At 39.5% G+C, this 19266-nt stretch overlaps 1 protein-coding gene across 6 annotated transcripts; it reads left to right on the plus strand.

Annotated features, from left to right (window-relative positions):
* The first annotated feature begins 83 nt into the window (after nucleotides 1-83).
* On the plus strand, nucleotides 84-18071 carry IWS1 (interacts with SUPT6H, CTD assembly factor 1). 6 transcript variants are annotated; one of them, XM_075507500.1, is made up of 15 exons: nucleotides 84-298; nucleotides 860-975; nucleotides 7092-7806; nucleotides 8399-8597; nucleotides 8840-8897; nucleotides 9251-9351; nucleotides 10109-10259; nucleotides 11952-12034; nucleotides 12331-12460; nucleotides 13618-13735; nucleotides 14511-14622; nucleotides 14826-14882; nucleotides 15074-15185; nucleotides 15789-15949; nucleotides 17668-17805. In XM_075507500.1, exons 1-14 carry the CDS (start codon nucleotides 265-267, stop codon nucleotides 15915-15917), a joined length of 2115 nt encoding a protein of 704 aa, XP_075363615.1. In that variant the 5' UTR covers nucleotides 84-264; the 3' UTR covers nucleotides 15918-15949; nucleotides 17668-17805. The 6 variants fall into 6 exon arrangements, with proteins under 6 accessions (XP_075363615.1, XP_075363614.1, XP_075363619.1 ...); XM_075507499.1 differs by lacking the exon at nucleotides 15789-15949 and having other exon boundaries at nucleotides 85-298; nucleotides 17668-18071; XM_075507504.1 differs by lacking the exons at nucleotides 84-298; nucleotides 15789-15949 and adding an exon at nucleotides 3109-3163 and having other exon boundaries at nucleotides 904-975; nucleotides 17668-18071.
* The last annotated feature ends 1195 nt before the right edge of the window (nucleotides 18072-19266 follow it).

A 19266-nucleotide genomic window follows, 5' to 3' on the forward strand; every position in this document is an offset into this window, starting at 1 on the left:
CCCCTGGCGGCGGCTCCAGCCTGAAACCTCGCGAGAGCTGCCCGCTCCGGGGGTGCACGGGGTAAGGGGGCGGCCGTTCCTAACGCATGCGCAGAGGTGGCTGCCGGCCGTTCAGCGGGGAGGCGCCATTTTGGGCCTGTGCGAGGCGGGCGGCGTCGGTGGCGTCTGGAGGCGGCGGGCTCTAGCGGCGGGCGCTGCGCTGGGGGCTTCGCCCCGCCGCCAGCCCTCGGGGCCTCGGCGGGGAGGCGGGGCCGGCGGCCCGCCATGGAGAGCGAGTACTACGGCGGGGACCAGTCAGGTAGCGGCGCGGGACCGTCCCCCGCGGGAGGGACGCTCGGGGCGCTGGGCCCTGCGAGGGAGGGTGCTGGGCGCGGCGGGAATCGCCTTGCCTTGTCCGCCCGGCGGCTGCTTCCGGGGTCCTTCGCGCTCACCGTGGTGTCGCGTAGCTCCACGGAGGGTGCGCGGGGCCGGGCCGGGCTGCGCCGCCTCTGCCCCGGCGGTAGTCAGCAGCCGGCTCCGCAGGGGTCTGGGATGACATCGGCGGGGTTGGGCAGGGTCCCCTGGCGTGATCACAGCACAGCGGCCGCCTTAGTATTAGTTCGGTGTTTTGGTTAGTTTATCACTCACTGCTTGCGTGCATGTTATAAGTAGTTTTGTGGTCTCTTTGGGGGGTATCTGTGGTGGGTTTGTTCCAGACCTTCCCAGTAGATACTTTCCGTTTCTCTGTATTAGTACACTGTTAGAACGAGAGTCTGATTGTAGCACTGCCTGGCTCCCTGTTCGTCATCACTGTCAGTGCTCTTTTAAACTTTGGGAGATGTCACTGAGTTTTACTTTTCTTTTCTGAACTTCGGAGTAGATGATGGTGGAGCTACTCCAGTGCAAGACGAACGAGATTCAGGATCTGATGTTGAAGATGAAGGAAACGAGCAGCATTCTGGATCTGAGAATGGAAGTGTAGGGCACCATTCAGAGGTACTACTGGAACTTTATCTAGATAAAAATTACTCTTCTATAAGTTGAATTTTTTTGTTTGTTTAAAGAGGCATTTTCTCTTAACTGAGACTTATGTGTTTATTCAGTTGTTCTTAAGAATCCTGTCTGGCAAAACTTTGCTTCCAGAAGAAAATGTGTCAGATAATCTCTTGACCAATACGTAGGGTAGGGTCTCTTATTTTTCTTCTTAGTTGTTATAATAGCATTCACTGTTTTGTAGTAGAAAAAGTTTAATATTGTTATGCTCAATTGCAAGAAGATAAACTTTTTGGATTTGAAATTATAAGCAATAGATTATGAGGAATTTGGAATTTTACCTCAAATTCTGCACAGTAATGTAAAACCACACATTATGGAGGCATAGGTTTCCTTACCAAAGAATACATGCTCTCCCACCTTCCATCTTTCCTCTCAGATGTGAGTGTTGACTCTCAAAGTCTGTTTTGTGCTATGTTTTTCACCTTGTCATTCACAAAGGAGCAGGTCTCCATGTGGAGCAGGAGCAGGTTAAGGTTCCTAAATGGGATCTGTTCTTCCTCTGAAGAGGTTCTTGCTTCGAGAAGCCTACACCATGAAAAGGGTGGTAATGCTTTGATCCAGCGTTGTATTTGGGGGAAGAGTTGCTTAACTTGTGGATTGACTATTTTGGTTGAAAAGAGATTCTGATAAAAGTGAAGGTTCCTTTTAGGTTTCTAGGACAGTTTTGGAGTTAATCTTAATTTTGAGGAATTTTTTGTGACTTGAAATAGAATTACATCAGGTCTTACTAGGAAGGAATAATTTTGGCCTGTGAACTCATGTCTTCTGCCAGCAAAGTTATGGAGAACTTTTTGATACTCATAAAAACTGTAATCAAAGCCATTTCATTCTGTTCTGCATATTTTGTTGCATTTTATGTAAAGATCAGGATTGACTCTGACTGAGTTTTCAGTGGTTATACATTTTAAAAATGGCTTAAAGTGTCTGATGTCATATACTGTAGGAGGCTGAATGTGTCAAAAGGCTCAACTCTGCTGTGGTGTAACTTGCAATCTTACAATCCTTGTTTTTTTTTCTCCACACCTTTATTGAATTCATACTTCCCTCAGAGTTAGAAAGTAGATGAAAATTTTATATTTGTATAAAATGAAAGTTCTTCCTATGTTTTTGAATTTGAGTGTAAAGCAGATTTGGAATTTCTTTTTTTGAAAAGGTGTTGATATTTACAATGGAAGAAATTGATGTGGTGTGAGGCAGCGTCTCTTATTGTGACAATCAGGATTTCAGTGTCGGAGAAAATATGTTTTTCAGCATGGGAGAAATAACTGTCTTTCAAAGGGATTTAGTAATTCTGTTTTAATGAAAAGAAAAAAAAGGTGATGAGTGCATGGAGACTCATGTTGCTGTTACAATAATATTAAGCTTTTTCTGCTGTGTATGAAAACTTGGTCATTTGTTCTTACTCTTCTGTACTCCTGTGGGATTTTAATTTTACTTACCGTGGCAAAGTAGTTGGAAATCTGGCTGAAAGAACAGGTAGTTGACTATTACTTACATCTTCAGCATGTCTTTTTCAGATTTTAATAACCAGAAGGTACTAGGACCTATTAGCATTAACTGATCCTCTTCATGTGCCTGCATTATTTTAAGGGCTTTGTTCTGTGATGGCTGTTGAATATTCCTCTGTAGATAAAATACTTCAGAAAGTCCATTAAAAAAAAAAGAACTAATCCACCTTTCTGTCCAATAGTAAATGTGAACCTTCAAGCCTTAGTGCTTTATTTGATTCAGTTCAAATCATAAACATTTGAGTATTTTGTTTTATTATGAAGTCTGACATTCTTAGTTTTCCCTACATCAAATTCAAAATGCAGCTCCTCAAAATGCAATAATGTGGAGCAGCTGTCTCTGAAAGGAGTAGCTTTCAGTGATTTGTCATATTATTTACCTTAAATATTCTCTCATCCTCTTATTTCCTTCATCTTTAGGAATATGTGGGAGGAATGACACTCAAAGGTAGTAAAACCTTTGAGACAGCCTAATCAGTTAAGTCTATTTAATTACTATTTCGTCTCTAATGTAGAACTCAGATGTAAAGAACTGAAGTTTTAAACTTTCAAACTTTTTTTTCAGGTTCTTAACTTTAAAGAAAAGGGGAATCCTGAGGAATTACTTATGTAGGTCTCAGGTATGTGGGTTTTTCTTTTCCACAATTCTTTTCTGGCTTTCCTTCCCCCAGTCCCACTTTATCTATAAATGTTCTCCTTGATGTCCTTACCAATTCTGCTTTAGACAAATAGAATTAGATAACACATAGTTTTAGTACAGTAATGAATATGAAATCATGTTTACAGTGTTTGTACAAGTCAGGCTTATATGGAAATCTTTAATGACTTAGATTCTTACACTTTCACCAAGTCGCTGCTGTCTTCATGAATTAAGTTATAGTTTGACTGTGACTGTTAACAAACATGTACAAATATCTTACATTTCTGAAAAAAGAAGAACTTGCTGATCTGCCTATGATGGTTATGTATGCCTTAGTTTAACAATTGTCATTCATGAGATTGTAGTGGATGGGTCAATTTTGTTGAACTTAATAAATTATCAAAGTAGTACCTCTTAAAAGTGGCTGCATGTTCATCCAATAAACTACTTGCTAACTGAAATTTTTATGTAGAAGAGTAACACTGTAAATTTGATTTTTTGATATATTCCTTATTTTATACTGTACTAAAGCCTCATGTTATAGAATTCCTTCAGTTAAAAAAATTAAGGACATCTCAATTAAAATGTTTATAGATAAAGAGGAGGAAGAAAAGAAAGCAAAGGAATTAGAGAAAAATGCAGTAGCAATTACCTGAGACCTACTTGTTTTTGAGGATGTCTGATCTTTTATTTTAATTCAAGTGTTTGGAAAAGGAAAAATAGAAAACTCCAAAATTACATACTTGATTTCTTTGAAAACATCTTTTTAGAGACGAACTAGTAAAAAAAAAGGGGGGGGGGGGTGTGGAGGGGAGCCTGTCCTACAGAGTTTAGTCATCTTACTGTAAAGTTGCATGAGCTTTTTATGTCGAGTATATTCCAAAACATTCACAGATTCATTGATTGTATTCAGAAGACCTTCGCACTGATGGCTGTGGACAGGGCCTGTCTGTTCTGTGTAGGCTCTGAGCGAGTCAGCTCTGCTTTAGAAGATGCTCAGTTCTGTTAATGAGCTGAGTCTGAGGTAGTGTGTGTCATCTCTCTGCTGGGCTTACTGACTTGACTAATGTAACTGTGTGCCTTTTGGCTTAGCTCTGGTTGAGCTTTCCAGACTAAGGACTGGTGCCTGCCTGCCCAGTCTCTGTAGGGGCACCTGTATTATCTAAGTGGTTCTTCTGTAGGTGATTATATCACAGTAGAGTTCAGCTGCTGTAACCACTGGGATTCTGTGGTGCAGAGCACTGTATAATCACAGTGTGAGCTAATTAGGATGCATGTCTGCTCTCTCTCCCAAACATCTTGGTTCTCAAGAGTGATTGTCAGTTTGCAGTAACAGATTAGAGATTCAATATATTGTAAAGTGCTTCAGTACAAATGCTGTATAATTGTAATGACTTCTTACCAAGTATTTTGCATAGGAAGTTCTTTGTAATTTAGTAATATATTCTGAATAGGTGGATATATAACCTGCAGCCATGCTTCTGACCATTTAAGAATCATTATGGATTCCAGTTGTTTTTCGGTTTTGTTTACTTGTTTGCCAAAGGCTTTCTAGACTGGCAGTCTGGGAGGTGATGAGCCTAATAGTTTAAACAGGAGTATTTGTATTGTTTTCCTTGGTTTTGTTTAGCAAAATCCTTTATTACTGCTGACATAATTATCAGTACCTATTCAGCGTTAGCCATCTGAAATCAGGAGATGACAGACAAACCCACCAAAAATTAAATGGTAGGAAAATAAGGTTTAAATAATTTCTATTACTATAAACATCAATTACAGTGTAGACCTCTGCATTTCAGTACTTCTCAATGAACTTACCTGTAACACTGCTGTAAAATGTGTGTTTCCTGTTTGGTTGCAGCTGGAATTTTCTTTAATCTTAAATAATACAGTCAGAGAAAACACATCAGATACACGTTGTTAGTTTATGTGGGAGATACTGGGCAGGAGAGGGCAATCGAATTCATTTTTTAGTAAGAAAAAAAAGAAGTAAATAAAATCCCATAACAAGCTGAGAGCAGTTGAACGTGTGTATGGGCTTCCTCAGCTGTGCATCCTCAGTTCTGTAACTTTTGATGTTCATATTTAATTCTTTAAAATTCCAAATTCAGGTTTTAAGAGAACTATGTTTCCTTTCTGTAGGGACAAATGAGAAACACTGAATAATACCACCAGCATGATTCAAAAGACTAGCATCGCTGTAGAGACAGGGACAAGTAGTAGAGAGAAGACTACTCACTCAGATTATTACAGCAGCTGTTTTGTAGCTAGCGTTAAGTAACATGGAAATAGTGAAGTTGTATTTGAAGTGCATTTTTTAAAATTATATAGTCTTTATTTTTTTCCATTGTGCAGTAACTTTCTGTTAGTAATTCTGCAGTAATTTAGAAATTATTATTTTATCGAGTGCTAGCCAAGGGAATAAATGTGTAAGGTCCAAAATCTTAAAAAGCAAAGTTATTTACCACTTAGTATAATTCTGGAGGGAGTAGTTCCTAAAAGCAATTAAAATTAATTTTATTTAAAATTCCTTCTTAATCATACATTTTAAAGATTAATACTATTGTTTGTTATAGGTGTAGGATAGATACACCTGCATTATTTTGTATGGCTCTGAATGTGGGAGTAGAATGACTATAGAAAATAAAAATAGATAGAAAGTCCGTCTTTCCAAGGAAATTAAAGTGCTGACAAAAAAGATTTGGAAGCTCCAGGACGTATAGGTCTTAAAAGTATCTCCTAGGACAATAAATACTCAGTTTGCAAATATGCTAGTGGAAGGAGTCTGTAGCTGAGACAAAATCATCCCTGTGGAAAGCCTGGCTGAAGACTGGAGTTCAGTATGTAGAAAAGTTCCTTTTACAGTATTGTTCTTTTCAGTTGAAAACAGGATTATTGTGACAGTGACTGTGAGCCGTATACTGAGTTAATGAAATGTGTGTTCAAGAGTCTAATTTTGTTTTCTCAGGTAAATGCAATTGAGATTTTTTTTTTTCTGCAAGGAGAAATTAGATGTTGTAGGAAAGATGAAACAAGATGTTGTCAGTAACAATATTGACAGGTGGCTTGTGACACGTTTTTCCAAAAATGAAGCGTGTGGTTCAGTATTTTTTTGCCTTGTAGAAAAAGACATAAAGGATTGCGTTTCAGTTGTAAAGTTTTAAGAAGATCGGTGTATTTGTGCATAGATTCCCTCGGGTGTCTCTATAGGCATGGGAGCTATCAGCTTAAGGGAGAGAAGCATTGAATCTGTTCTTACATTCTTACACATTGAAACACAAAACTTATTAACAATAATACTCTGAAAGGTCTGACTAAAACTTTATTCCCGTTTTTTGGTAGGCTTTTGGTCTTAATGTATTCTTTAAGTTTCCTTGGCGAAGAAGGAAAGGGCACAAGCTTTCTTGAGCTTCACTTGGAAAGTAATGCATGTGCAGTTTCAGTAAAGTGTATTTCATACAAAAAACATCTCTTTGAGATTTTAAGAAAAAGAAAATGACAAGTGCAAGATACTGTTTCTTGCCTTTTTACTGGGGATTTGGACTAAACTGCTTTGAAGGCCTGACTTTCTAAAACAAAAGCAGTAAGCACTTACCCTCAAGGAACTGGACCCTTAGACATGTTTGAATGTTTTTTGAATTCTGTTACCATTTCCAAAATGTGATTGAGCTGCAGGGTGGACAGACTTCCATTGATGTCTTAATATTTTCCTTGGTCTGAAATATTTGATAGTCCTTTGATACAAATTGTCTAATAATTATTTCTGTATAGAAAGTATTTCAGTTTGCAGTACCTTGGGTAATCAAATTGGAGGAAGGACAAGCAAAAATTAAGAACACTCTTTGTTTACTTTTTAAGGTGGGGTGGGTTTTTTTGCTTAGTTGCCTGAGATTATTTTTGTCTTTCAGAATGAACACAGTGATGGAGATGATGATGTGCAAATGGGAGAGCCTCATATGACAGACTCTGAAAATGAAGATATCCCAAGGCAAAAAGACAGTGACTCAGATAATGAGGAGCCTCCAAATCACAATGTAAGTGATTCAGACAATGAAGCAGCTCATGGAGGGAAAGACAGTGATTCTGATACTGAGGACCGTCCAAATCAGCATTTAAGTGACTCTGAAAATGAAGATGCCTTAAATCATCGAGCAAGTGACTCTGAAAATGGAGAACCTCACAGGGATCACAGTAGTGATTTTGAAAATGAGGAATCACACAAGCAGCCGGCCAGCGACTCGGAGAGCGAGGAGCTCCACAAGCAGCCAGCCAGCGACTCGGAGAGCGAGGAGCTCCACAAGCAGCCAGCCAGCGACTCGGAGAGTGAGGAACTCCGCAAACAGCCAGCTAGCGACTCGGAGAGCGAGGATGTTTCCAGACACAAACAAGAAATAGAGTCTGAGGATAGTGATGGGGAGGACAGGAAGGAGGAGGTGCAGAATGATTCTCATCATTCAGATAATGAACATGTAAGGGAAGGATTTCAGGGCTCTGACAGTGAAGAGGAAGCTCCTAAGAGACGAAAAATATCGGACAGTGATGAAGAAGAGAAAGAGGAGGAGAAAACAGTGAAGAGGAAAACAGCTATCCTTTCTGACAGTGAGGATGACAATGAGAAAACACGTAAGGAACTATAGTGTCACAAAAATGTGACGTGACAAGCAATAGTGTTAGAATTAAATCATTGTTTTTATGTGAAGAAAGCATCTGAGATAAATATGAAACCATAAAGGAAATTTGTCTTTAGAGCACAACTGCATTTTTAGAGGCTATTGTTCTAACTGCATTTCTGTGTGAATGTATATCTAGTACTTTTGCATAATAAGTAGGTCTAATAGAAGTAAAAGAGAAGACTGCAGTGATCTTGCTTTATACTGGCATCTGTTGTCATGTTGATTATTTCTGTTAGTCATTTCTCTACTTCGTTATTTCTCTAGTCATTTTTTCCTCTGTTTTTTTCATATACTGGGGGTGAGAGTCAGTTTTGAAATTACAAGGCTTTATGGATAGAGGTGGTGTATGGAAACTTCAGTTACTGATTGAATAAAACAGGTTTTAGAATGGTTATGTTTTTTAAGAAATGGCAATGATTTTGTGTAGGAAGGTTAGTCAACTTCCCTTTTGTCCAAATCGAATTTGAGAGAATAGTTTTTTGAGAGTACGAGTTGTCACCTCTGTTACTAGGACATGTAGTAATGCTCCTTTCTGTTGGCAGCTGCAAAAAAAGTACGAATCCTTTCTGATGTCGAAGAATCAGATAGCGATGCTGCTTCAGAGACATCTGACAAAAGGAAGAAAAATATTGTATCAGATAGTGAGGAAGAAGAAGAAGAAGAAAGAAAAGAGAATGCTGGGAAGAAAAAAGAAGAGAAAGATCTGTTTGGCAGTGACAGTGAATCTGGAAATGAACAAGAGTAAGTGCTTCTGGGAATAGGAATTCCTTCAGGGTTGCAGATAGTGAGACTGATTGTGAATGGAGAATGGATGAATCCCAACCAGAGAATGATTGTCCACCTCATTGGTGGTGTGAAGAGGAAGGTCAGTAGTAGGTGGCAGAATGAAAGGTGGATCTCCATACAGTCATTAGAAATTTTGCAGAAAATGCACTTCTCACTGTTGCAGTCTAAATAGATAAATGTCACTGTTCCTTTCACAGGAACCTGATTGCGGATATATTTGGAGAATCTGGTGATGAGGAAGAAGAGGAATTTACAGTAAGTGTTATTGTGGATGTCTCTTGTTCACTTGCTAGATCTAATCTTCATGGGAAGGTACTCCAGAGTGACTATTTGGGTTGAACTCCTGTTTGAGGATATGCTGTACCAAGAGGGAAGCTTTGTATCTGCTGGATTCACTGCGGTAGTCTTTGGGTTAAATAACATTTACAACTCTTCTGTTGGGAGAGTTATTGGTGTGAAAGTCATAGGTGGAATGAGGAAGCCTTTGTTCCTCTTTCTTCTAGATCCTCTGCAGACTTATCTGAAGCTTTTCGAGTATCAGCGTCAGGTGCCTTAGTAGATGCTCAGTCTTAATCCATACACTGATTTGCACTGTCTTTACCCATCAGGGTTTTAACCAGGAAGATCTGGAGGAAGAGAAAGGTGATGCAGACATGAAGGAGACAGCAGATGAATCGGACTCTGATGATAACATCAAAAGGGGGAAGCAGTAAGTCACTGTATTACATCCTTGTTTGTTAATAGCAAATGCAAGACTTTAGTGAAAGGGCTCCTCCAAAGACTGGCTAGACTTCTTAGTTTGGAAAGGCATGGGGCTATGTTTCCACAGAAAGCATGTTCTCATAAACGATGACAGAAGGTCCTCTCTCAGCTTGTACAGTTTATTCACTTGGCAGGCCATAGCCAATTACCTATGCTGCTGCTTCAGAGAACAGTATTTCATGGTTCGCATCAAAACCTGAGTGAAATTAATATCTAATCAAACGAGCGTTTAACTCTACTTTTAGCAGTTCAGCATTGGAGTCACAGGTGTGTTTCTCTGCTGGTGTAAGGGATAAAGTATGGCAAGACCTGCCATTAGCATGTTTCCTGTTTCCTTTCTGTCTGCTCCAGTAGCGTCAGAGCAGTGTATTGCAGGTACAGGAAAGCTAAATCTTTGTCAGCTTCAGTGGCAGCTTTAGCACATTTTGAACCCTGGATGTTACATGTGTGCATGTCATTGGCTATTTCAGCAAGGTCTTGCAGACTTCTGAGGGCATCTCAGAGCCATTGAAGCCCTTTACTACTTTCCCAGCTTGTATACTGAGGATAACTAATTATCTTACAGGGACATTGAGACATAATACTTATAGATTTATTGGCGAATTTTTGAAAGGTTATGCTACAGAAATACAAAATTATTTCCTACAAAGGCAGTAAGATCAACCCTCTTCTGACCATCAGCAAACTCTCTTCTTGCATTTCAGTATGGACTTCATGTCAGATTTCGACATGATGCTGCAACGGAAGAAGAGTATGAGTGGCAAGCGTAGACGAAACCGTGATGGTGGCACTTTTATTAGTGATGCAGATGATGTGGTCAGTGCTATGATTGTGAAGATGAATGAAGCTGCTGAGGTGAGATTTCTAGGCTCCAAAGACACCTTAAAATCCAGTTCCATTCTATGGGAAAATCTTGCGATCAGTAAAATACAGAAATCTGGCTGGTACTCAGGAGGAGTAACCTGTACGCTACGGAAGGCTTCCAATATCTAAGTAACTGTTTAAATATTATTTTGCTACTCTGAATTAAAACACTTCTTCTGTTGAAATTTGAAGAAAATATTTATTCATTTAAAAGATTAAAATTAGTTAACTTGCTATACTTTGATCAGCTGAGATCAGCTGCCCTATAAAAAGGGATGTGTATGTGTTCTATAAACTACATGAATAAGTATATCAAATACTGAGAAAGGGACTATGTTTTAATTTCACTATACAATTACTAGCATATGTAGTACTTCAGTGTTTGTTCCTGAGAAGAACCCTTTTCGAAACTGTTTGAATGACAGTACTGTAGTAAATGATGGTAGAGCAACAGAATTATGGGAAGTTCTGCCTTGGCAGACTGCCTTTTTCAAGGAGTCATGTTTAATATGTTACTGTGCAAGGTTTATTGGGGTCTGGGCTTTTATCAGGTATCTTCTGTTGTGGTTGTAGTTTTGTTGGAGCAGCAATCAAATTAACAAACAGCACTGCGAAACTCATTAAAACCAGTTGGGGGGGAATATACAGAACTTTAGAAAGAGGGATCTTACAAATAACAGTAACAACAAAAGCATCTTCCTGAGAACAAGATAAGAAGGATAATGTGTTTGGGGAGGAAGGGGAGAGTGAGTGAGCCATCTGGGAGACAACTGAGACTTTCTTGGTTGGTCTTCGACAAGATGATAGCCAAATGTTTCAAATGAAGCCATAATGCTGGAGAGAAGGAAGGGCTGAGCTCCAGTATTGTGGTGTCTTTAGTTCTCTACCTTGTGCCTGTCAAACCATTCTGGGGCATGAAGAGGGGAAGAAGGGCATTAGAAGAATCTCCTCCCTTGCAATAAAAAAAACATTGTGCAGAAAGAGCCTTCAGTGGATTAAGATTAGTGGAAAGGAATTACCACAGCAAGACATAAATCTGTTGATTGTAATGGGTCTTTTTGATATGAGAGCCCAAGTACTGAACAGATAGTGACATTATCTGTTGGATGATGTCTTGGGTCTTGGATCATAGTCACTTTGAAACTCAGACTTTGTTTTAGCACGTGATGCACATTTTTGTGCTCTTAAGTTACTTGCACCATGCTTCATCCTAAACCTCTAGGTAATCCAGTTACATTCTTAGCTGAAGTGAATATACTTTTTCTCACTTCCCATTGTTGTGGTTAGCTATTTTTCTGTTGTTCAGGTGAGATTTTACTAACGAAGCTTCTAGGTTATCTGTGCATAGCTAGCAAGGAGGACTCTGCATGCCTCCAGTTTATTGCAATCAACCTAAATCATGAAGTAAGAAAAAAAAAAAAGTAATTTTAGGGGGGAATCTTCTAATGTGATGCTTTTAACGAAAATGTTGACTAAGGTGGGGACCCTTTTTTAAGAGAAGTCATCATATAATGTGTTTTGGGGCTATAGGAAGATGGAGCAGGATACAAGGTTAGTGTAATCCTGCCCAAAGTTGCACTTCTGGTTTAATAGACTAATCTTTTTCCTGTAAATGTTGTAAAGGATGAGAGTTGCTGATTTCTTCTTTTGATTAACTTGCACTAATTCTTCAATTCCCTACAGGAGGATCGACAGCTGAATACACAAAAGAAACCAGCACTAAAGAAATTAACTTTGCTACCAACTGTAGTTATGCATCTTAAAAAGTGAGTTGTCATTCTCCCAGTTAATTATCATATTGAGGAATATTGGGAATTTGGTAGATTTCATGGAGTGACATTACAGTTGTACTGAGCATGCAGTGAAACTTTCTTTCTTCCAAGTAAACGCTGGAGCTAGGTGGCCTCAAAAATCTAAAAGTCTATGTAACTTTACCTGTTAATTTAATGTGAAACAAGCTCAAATGCACTATTGTGCTGAAGGAACATCACATCTTAAGATTTTGCTGTATTTGTGGCTTTGACTTTTTGACCGTGACTTCTCTTTACTTTAAACTTTCTAGGCAGGACCTCAAAGAAACTTTCATCGATAGTGGCGTTATGTCTGCCATCAAAGAGTGGCTTTCTCCTCTTCCAGACCGAAGTCTGCCGGCACTAAAGATACGAGAGGAGCTTCTGAAGATCCTGCAAGAGGTTTGAAACTGACTTTTAACCGTATTTGATTTGTGGCTTCTTCATGGTTTTACAATCATGTGCTTTAGGGAAATGTTTGGTGATAAATGTACTGCAGCTGCTACCAATGGACTGTGCAGTGAAATACACAAGGAAGCAAACTGCAAAATAGATGTGTTTGTTTAAAAGTTGCATCATTTTAATGAGTCTTATATTGTAGACATGCTGTCTAGCTGAACAAAATTTGGCTAGGGAACTTCAAGCACTTAATTGTTGTTACGAAAATTTTGCCCATGTTCACAACAAAGCAAATAGCTCTGCTAGCAGCAGGCCAGAAGACATTTCTGAGAGTCTCAGGTGAACTACAAGACATGAAGTTCTCAACCCTGTCTCAGGAAGTTACATGCTACAGCATTTCTAGATTCTTGATAAATCTAAATGGCTTAGTCGCTTATCTTCCCTCGTTCTCAGTGGCTCATACATTGTGATTGGTCACTTTAATTTGTCTTTGCTGTGTTCGTAAAATAAGCGTGGCATAGCCTTGATAGTGAAGTAGAAGTGAAATTTTTCTTGCAGCACCACTAGCTGGCTTTATTTGATTGAAGCTCTAGAAGTATTTCTCCTTGCTAAGAGTTTGAAAGAGTTCTGCCTGAATTCAGATTATTTGGCCCTGCCTGCCTGTTTCAGGTTTATATGCAAAGTTTAGCGAAGAGTCATTTGCTGTGTATCTCTGAGTTTTTCTCTCTCGTGGTCCCTTCTCTTTTCCGGCCTATTAAAGCGTGCAGTGCACTAGAAAGCCTGTCATACTCAGTGTAGACTTTTAGCATTTGTAGCTAAGCTGATTACTTGAATGCTTTTGCCACGTAAGTTTTTATCTTTATAAAATGAATGCTTTGAAAGCAGTAACTCAGTTCTTCTGTAATAAAAGCAAAAGAGTATTTGGAGTAAATAGTTCTGGAAAGTTATTTAATTTTGTGTATAAACCCCAAGAATGTTAAGGCAAATTTCTAGGTTTTGGTGTTTGATACTTTAACCAATTCCTAGTGGGACAATGAAAATGCTGATTTTTTTCAAGCTTATTGTGAAGGTGGGTTTTGGTCTTTTTGCAAAGTTCAATGACACTGTTAATGTTCAGACATAATTTCTTGCTGTTTTCTGATTTTTCCTTTACCCTGCAGCTGCCCAGTGTGAGCCAAGAGACCCTGAAGCACAGTGGCATTGGACGAGCTGTGATGTACCTCTACAAACACCCCAAAGAGTCGAGACCTAACAAGGATATGGCAGGGAAGCTAATCAGTATGTAAACCTCCCTTTGCCTTGCATCGTGAGACTTCACTGATAATTTAATTTCTGCACCAGTCTTTCTGTTGCATGTTTTTTGCTATTGTCTGTAGTAGAATTAATTCTGCAATGTAGGAGTCTCACTGATCTGTGTCACTGCTTGCTTTGTAGAGCTCTTGACAAACGCTGTTGCATTAACTTTTGCATGCGCCTTTTCCTGTTTCTTTCATTCTCGTTCTAAACCAGAGGATGGCATTTATTTTGCCTAGATTCTCTTGGCTAGTTGTCCAGACCTCATGTATATTCTACAAAGGCAGGAAGGTGCTGCCGGAAGACTGTTTATTCCGTGGACTTCAGAGAGATCTTGGATGACTGAAAGTTTACTTCTTCAACAGCTGTAGTCCATGTGTAGTGCATTGCATCCTGAATGACTGCAAACTGATTATAAACTTTTTATGTTCTTTAGGAACTACTTTGCATATTTCTAAAATAGCATTCACTGTGGTGTGCAGGAGTTCCTGACACTAAGTATTCTAAGAGCTCGGATTCTGAAAGAGCAGGTAACAGCAAGAGACTTTATGGATGAAAACTCTTTCTTACTATCCACAAGGCTGGATTTCCCTTGTGGACAGTAAGAAATATTAAGGGCTCAAAAATAATTTGTTTGGTTGAAAGGAAGCGTAAATACTTGCCATGAACTTTGAAAGCTGTATTTGGTCACCAGAGTGGTTTGGAGATAAACTTCAGAGGCCTCGTGTTTGTTAACTGGTTTTATTTTTTTTTTTAATAGATGAATGGTCTCGACCCATCTTTGGCCTTACCTCAAACTACAAAGGCATGACAAGAGAAGAGAGGGAACAGAGAGATTTGGAACAGATGCCTCAGCGAAGGAGATTGAGCAGGTAGGAGTAGCAGGCAGAAACATTAAATCCTTCTTTCTTTCTAAGACTCCAACAAGAAAAACAAAGTGGTGTGTAAATATAAAGGGAAATAAAAGGATAGTAAGTTATGACCCCTCTCGTTTCTTTTACCACACTTGACTGTCTTTTAAAATTACTATCTTCCTCTGTGTATAGATGCCTATAATATTTTATTTTTCTTACAGCTCTGGTGGTCAGACTCCCCGCAGGGACCTGGAGAAAGTGTTAACTGGAGAGGAAAAGTAGGTTGGATTTTTAAAAAAAAAAATTTGATTAGAAAAAAGTATTTCAGTGGTACTAACAATATGCAATTTGTTTTGAGGTTTTAGAGGCAATGGTTATGCAGTATGTTTCAGAGGTAGAACACGCTATATTGCTTGTACTTCTTTCTGTATAAGATTTACCTCTAACAGTCACATCTTTTTTTCTGCAGGGCTCTTAGACCTGGAGACCCCGGGTTCTGTGCCCGGGCGAGGGTGCCAATGCCCTCCAACAAGGACTATGTGGTCAGGCCAAAGTGGAATGTGGAGATGGAGTCCTCCAGGGTAAGCACTGTGGTGTTGGGATAGCTTAGCCTCTCCTAGTGACTCTGTACCTAAGCTGTCTCTGATTAAGCCTGGGAATCTGTCACCTTATTGCTGTGGTTACTGTATAATACAGTAGTTCTTTTAAGTGCCTCTTCAAATTTGAGTAGACAGTAAGTTCTGCTATCAAGTGTGCTGTTTTAAGCTCATCAAATACTTTCACTTGGGTATCGTTGCTTCTCTAACCAAAAAGATGTTTTCATGTTAACTGGTCTAGAGTTTCTCTGTAGGGTGAGAATCTGATTACAGGCCTCTTATTTTAGAGCATTTTGAACTAAAGCTGCAATTCAATAAGTGTGTCACTAATATTTTTATACCTCTCCCAGTTTTTGCATCATGTTCTTCTGATAATACTCCAGTTTGGGAAAACTTCGAGGTTTTGGTAAACATTAACAGTTTCAGTAGAGGCCTTTGCCTTGCTTTATTTGGTTCATCCATATACCTTGTACAGTTTTAATTAAAGTGGAGTACATGGTAGAACACAAGTAAATGGAAGAAGTAATAATTACTGTGCTTTCTGCTGTTATCTCTCCTTCTGTGCATTAATTGAGATATTGTTTCTAGCCCGGGACTATTAAGAGAGGTATTAGTCGCTTGGAAAAACACAAGAGACGGTTTGCTGAACAGAAACGACTCAGCAAAGTGCATCGGGCCATCAAGTTCAGCATTGAAGGCAACAGGATGCCCCTGTAGCCATGACACTCTGCCTTCCCCAAGTTTGAGAGGTATTCCTCGAGGGAGGTGTGAACAGTGCATGTGCTTCAGCTGTTGGCAGTTTGCACATACAGGAAAGGAGTGTGTACACCCTAACTTAAACTTGGAAAACTCTCCTCATATTCTCTTATTTCTGTACTGTCACCTAAAAGGTAACTTGTACAGGAAGAAATAGGCTGTAGCACATACCATTTGCTATGATACCTGCCTTGACAGCTTCAGGGTACCCAAATGACAGGTGTTAAATGGAAATACCTGTACTCGAAAATCGCTTTGCACCACCCCTGTGGTTTTGAATGCTGTTCGGACATAATTAGGTTCTCCAGGTTTACCTGAACTGACACACAGGAATTCTTAGCCCTTAGTATAGGACCTCATGTCACTGTATACCAACATCTGTACCTGATGTTTTAGTGGTCCAAAGTAAGGTATTTTTTCACACCTACTCTTTCAAGGAAGTTGAGTGATGCGAGACTTTAGGGGTGGTTGATAGGAGGCAGAGAATGAGGCCGCTGCAGATGAGGGGGAGAAGAATCCCCCACTGTGAATGTGGGGTGGAGGGAGATCAATCAATGACATGCATCAATGTGGGAATTGTTTTGACAACTTCTAGTCTGCATTTCAGTTCTGTGAGCAGGGTTGACACAAACTAATAGTGACAGGAAGAGGCTAGCACAAATGGTAGGTAACTGTTGAGTTAAAGCTTCATATTTATTTGTTTTAAAAATTTTTTTTTTAAATCACTGTGAAATTCCAGATACAACTTCAATGAATAGTGAACAGTTTTATGAATAAAGTTTATTTAAAATCAGTGTGTCAGGAGCACCTTCCTCAGTGATGGGAACAAGAGGTTCAGTTTCTAATAGATGTTTTTTGTCAGATATTAAGTAGCATGTTCTGGATATCTCTGTTTCTCCCAAACTTAAAAGGTGTGCAGTTTCCATCATTTACTGTTTCTGTTGTCTGGTTAGGGGAAATTGCTTTCTAGGAAGTAATGGCTATGGATTGGAAGGTCCTTGCTGTTTGTCTTCAGTGGTGTTTCTTTACAGAATCACTGTATTTAATCTGGGCAAAATAACTGCTGCATCATCTCAGTTTTTTCACTTGCAGTTAAAATACAGAGATGAAATGCAGTAACTTGTCTAATAACTTGTATATTCAGCTTAGGCATTTCTTTTGCTTCCCCCTACATCCCCTTTTTCCCAATAATCTCTTGCTTTATAAGTACTAATCAGTGACCTTTAAAATAAATTGCGGTTTGGAGTTGATATGTCAATTCAATCCACCTAAATTACTGTGTATCTGAAAATCTTCCCCTACAGGAAGCCTGTATGTATGACACCGTATATTGTATGACACCGTATATATGACGCAGTATATTTCTGACACTAAACTCCAGCCAATATAGATACAAAACTATTCCAAACTGTATATTCAGCCAGCATGTGAACAACTAACACAGTTATTAATCCCTGTAATGTGAAAGCTTTACTGTGTGATGTTTGAGTGTGACTACCTCTATATATGCGACGCATATATTGGGGGAACCATTTTATCGACTTTGTGGGGAGAGAATGTGTGCACATGTGTACACCCCCCCCTCCCCCCAGTTGGAACCATTGGCTTCATCAGCTCCCTCTTGCAGGTGTAACCTTGCATGCATCGCTTTTCTTGAACCTCTGGGACGTCTGCTTTTTTTCAGTGGTAATTACTAGTTTTATTTTTTAAGTTCCAGGGGACCTCTAAGAAAGGGGTGAGTCGACTGGACAAACAGATGCGGAAATTCACAGATATCAGGAAAAAAAGCAGATCGGCCCATGCAGTGAAAATCAGCATTGAGGGCAATAAGATGCCATTGTGACCCTTCACAGAATACCCCATGATCTCTGCTGTAAGACAATACACCCATAGACTCTTTGCAGACCTTTAAATTTTTTAACAACTTGTTTGGGTTTTAGTGAATCTTTAAATTGTTGGTTCAGGTTCTGGTATAAGATGTTGTCCGAGGACTGTGAATACGGGGACTTCTTTCTCCTGGTTGTATTTAAACTTGCTCTACTGTGTCCTTTGTACAGATCACGTATTTGTTGTATTGCAACACTTTAGACAATAAAACATCTTCTGTTTTTTTGGGGGGGTTGTCTGTTGATTGCTCAAGTGAATGTATGTGTGGACCACCTGGTATGTGGAAAAGCTGCTAATTGTTCATTTTCTGTTTACCATTGTCCATTTGCTCTTTATTCAGTGCTTTATTAATCAGTTGTTCTGTCTTTGGAGACAACTGGTTTTGATTAGAAATATTGACCATCTTCCACTCAAAGGATTTCATTCTTCATGAAAGCATTTTTCAAGAGAAGACCAGCAGACCGACCACTAAAAATTCCAGCGGCTTCCAGCTAAAATGCTTGATGTAAGAGACAGTAGTATTTCACCACTGTTGATCCTCCTGTGCGAATGGCAAAGCCTTCAACAAAGGGCTGCAGATGAAGGGCTTTTCTGTGATGCGTGATAGAATAGATTATTTTTAAAGTAAGCCAGACTTTGGAATCAAGGCTAGTGAGACTGCTCAAGATGACTGAATGTCAGACTGCTGGACACTTCTTTTTTGGGTGTTTTCATGCAGCTCTTAGATTGGCTGTGAGGAGCCTTTGCTGCAGGGCTTGATACTGCTGTGACTTCATTTTGTAGAGTTGAAAGCTGTGTAAATTTTTTTCTTTTGTTTTGCTTTGGTATTTGGGTAGCTCAAATATGTGTTGCTCTGTAGCCCACTAGTGACTTTCTGAAAGGTTTATTTTACCAGTGATAAGGAGAAGGTTTCTGTCTCTGTGTTAGGGGGATAATGCTGCTATTTCTGTGTTCCTGGTGCTACAGAAAGACAGCAGAGCAACATTTTGTACCTCTGCTTCTTTACCTCTGCCTCTGAAGATGTTTTTGTCTGCTGAGCTTGCGTACAAGATGATGACTCTTCTCCTTGCATGGATAACTGGCAGTTGGGATTTCAGTAAGAAAGTCACCTTCGTTCCAGAGGAGCACAGCCCATTTGCTGTAATGTGTGTGCTGTAATTCTGTGAATTCTTTGAGGTAGGGGTCTTGGTGTTGGCTGACTTAGAGGTGCTTAGTGCCAGCAGTACTGATAATGGAGAGAATGTAAGTACGTGGATGGTCACATTTTAAATATGCTCCTGTGAGACTGAAGGGGACTGACAATAAAATAAAGCTGTACACTGGGACACGAACTTGAAGCAAAAACTGAAGGAGGATGCCTGCGCTGGATGGAGCCTACTAAAGGAATTCTGCTTGTAAGACTACTTCACCTACTCTTGCCAGG

The sequence above is a fragment of the Mycteria americana genome, chromosome 7 (genome assembly GCF_035582795.1).
Source record: "Mycteria americana isolate JAX WOST 10 ecotype Jacksonville Zoo and Gardens chromosome 7, USCA_MyAme_1.0, whole genome shotgun sequence".
In the NCBI taxonomy this organism is placed as follows: Eukaryota; Metazoa; Chordata; class Aves; order Ciconiiformes; family Ciconiidae; genus Mycteria; species Mycteria americana.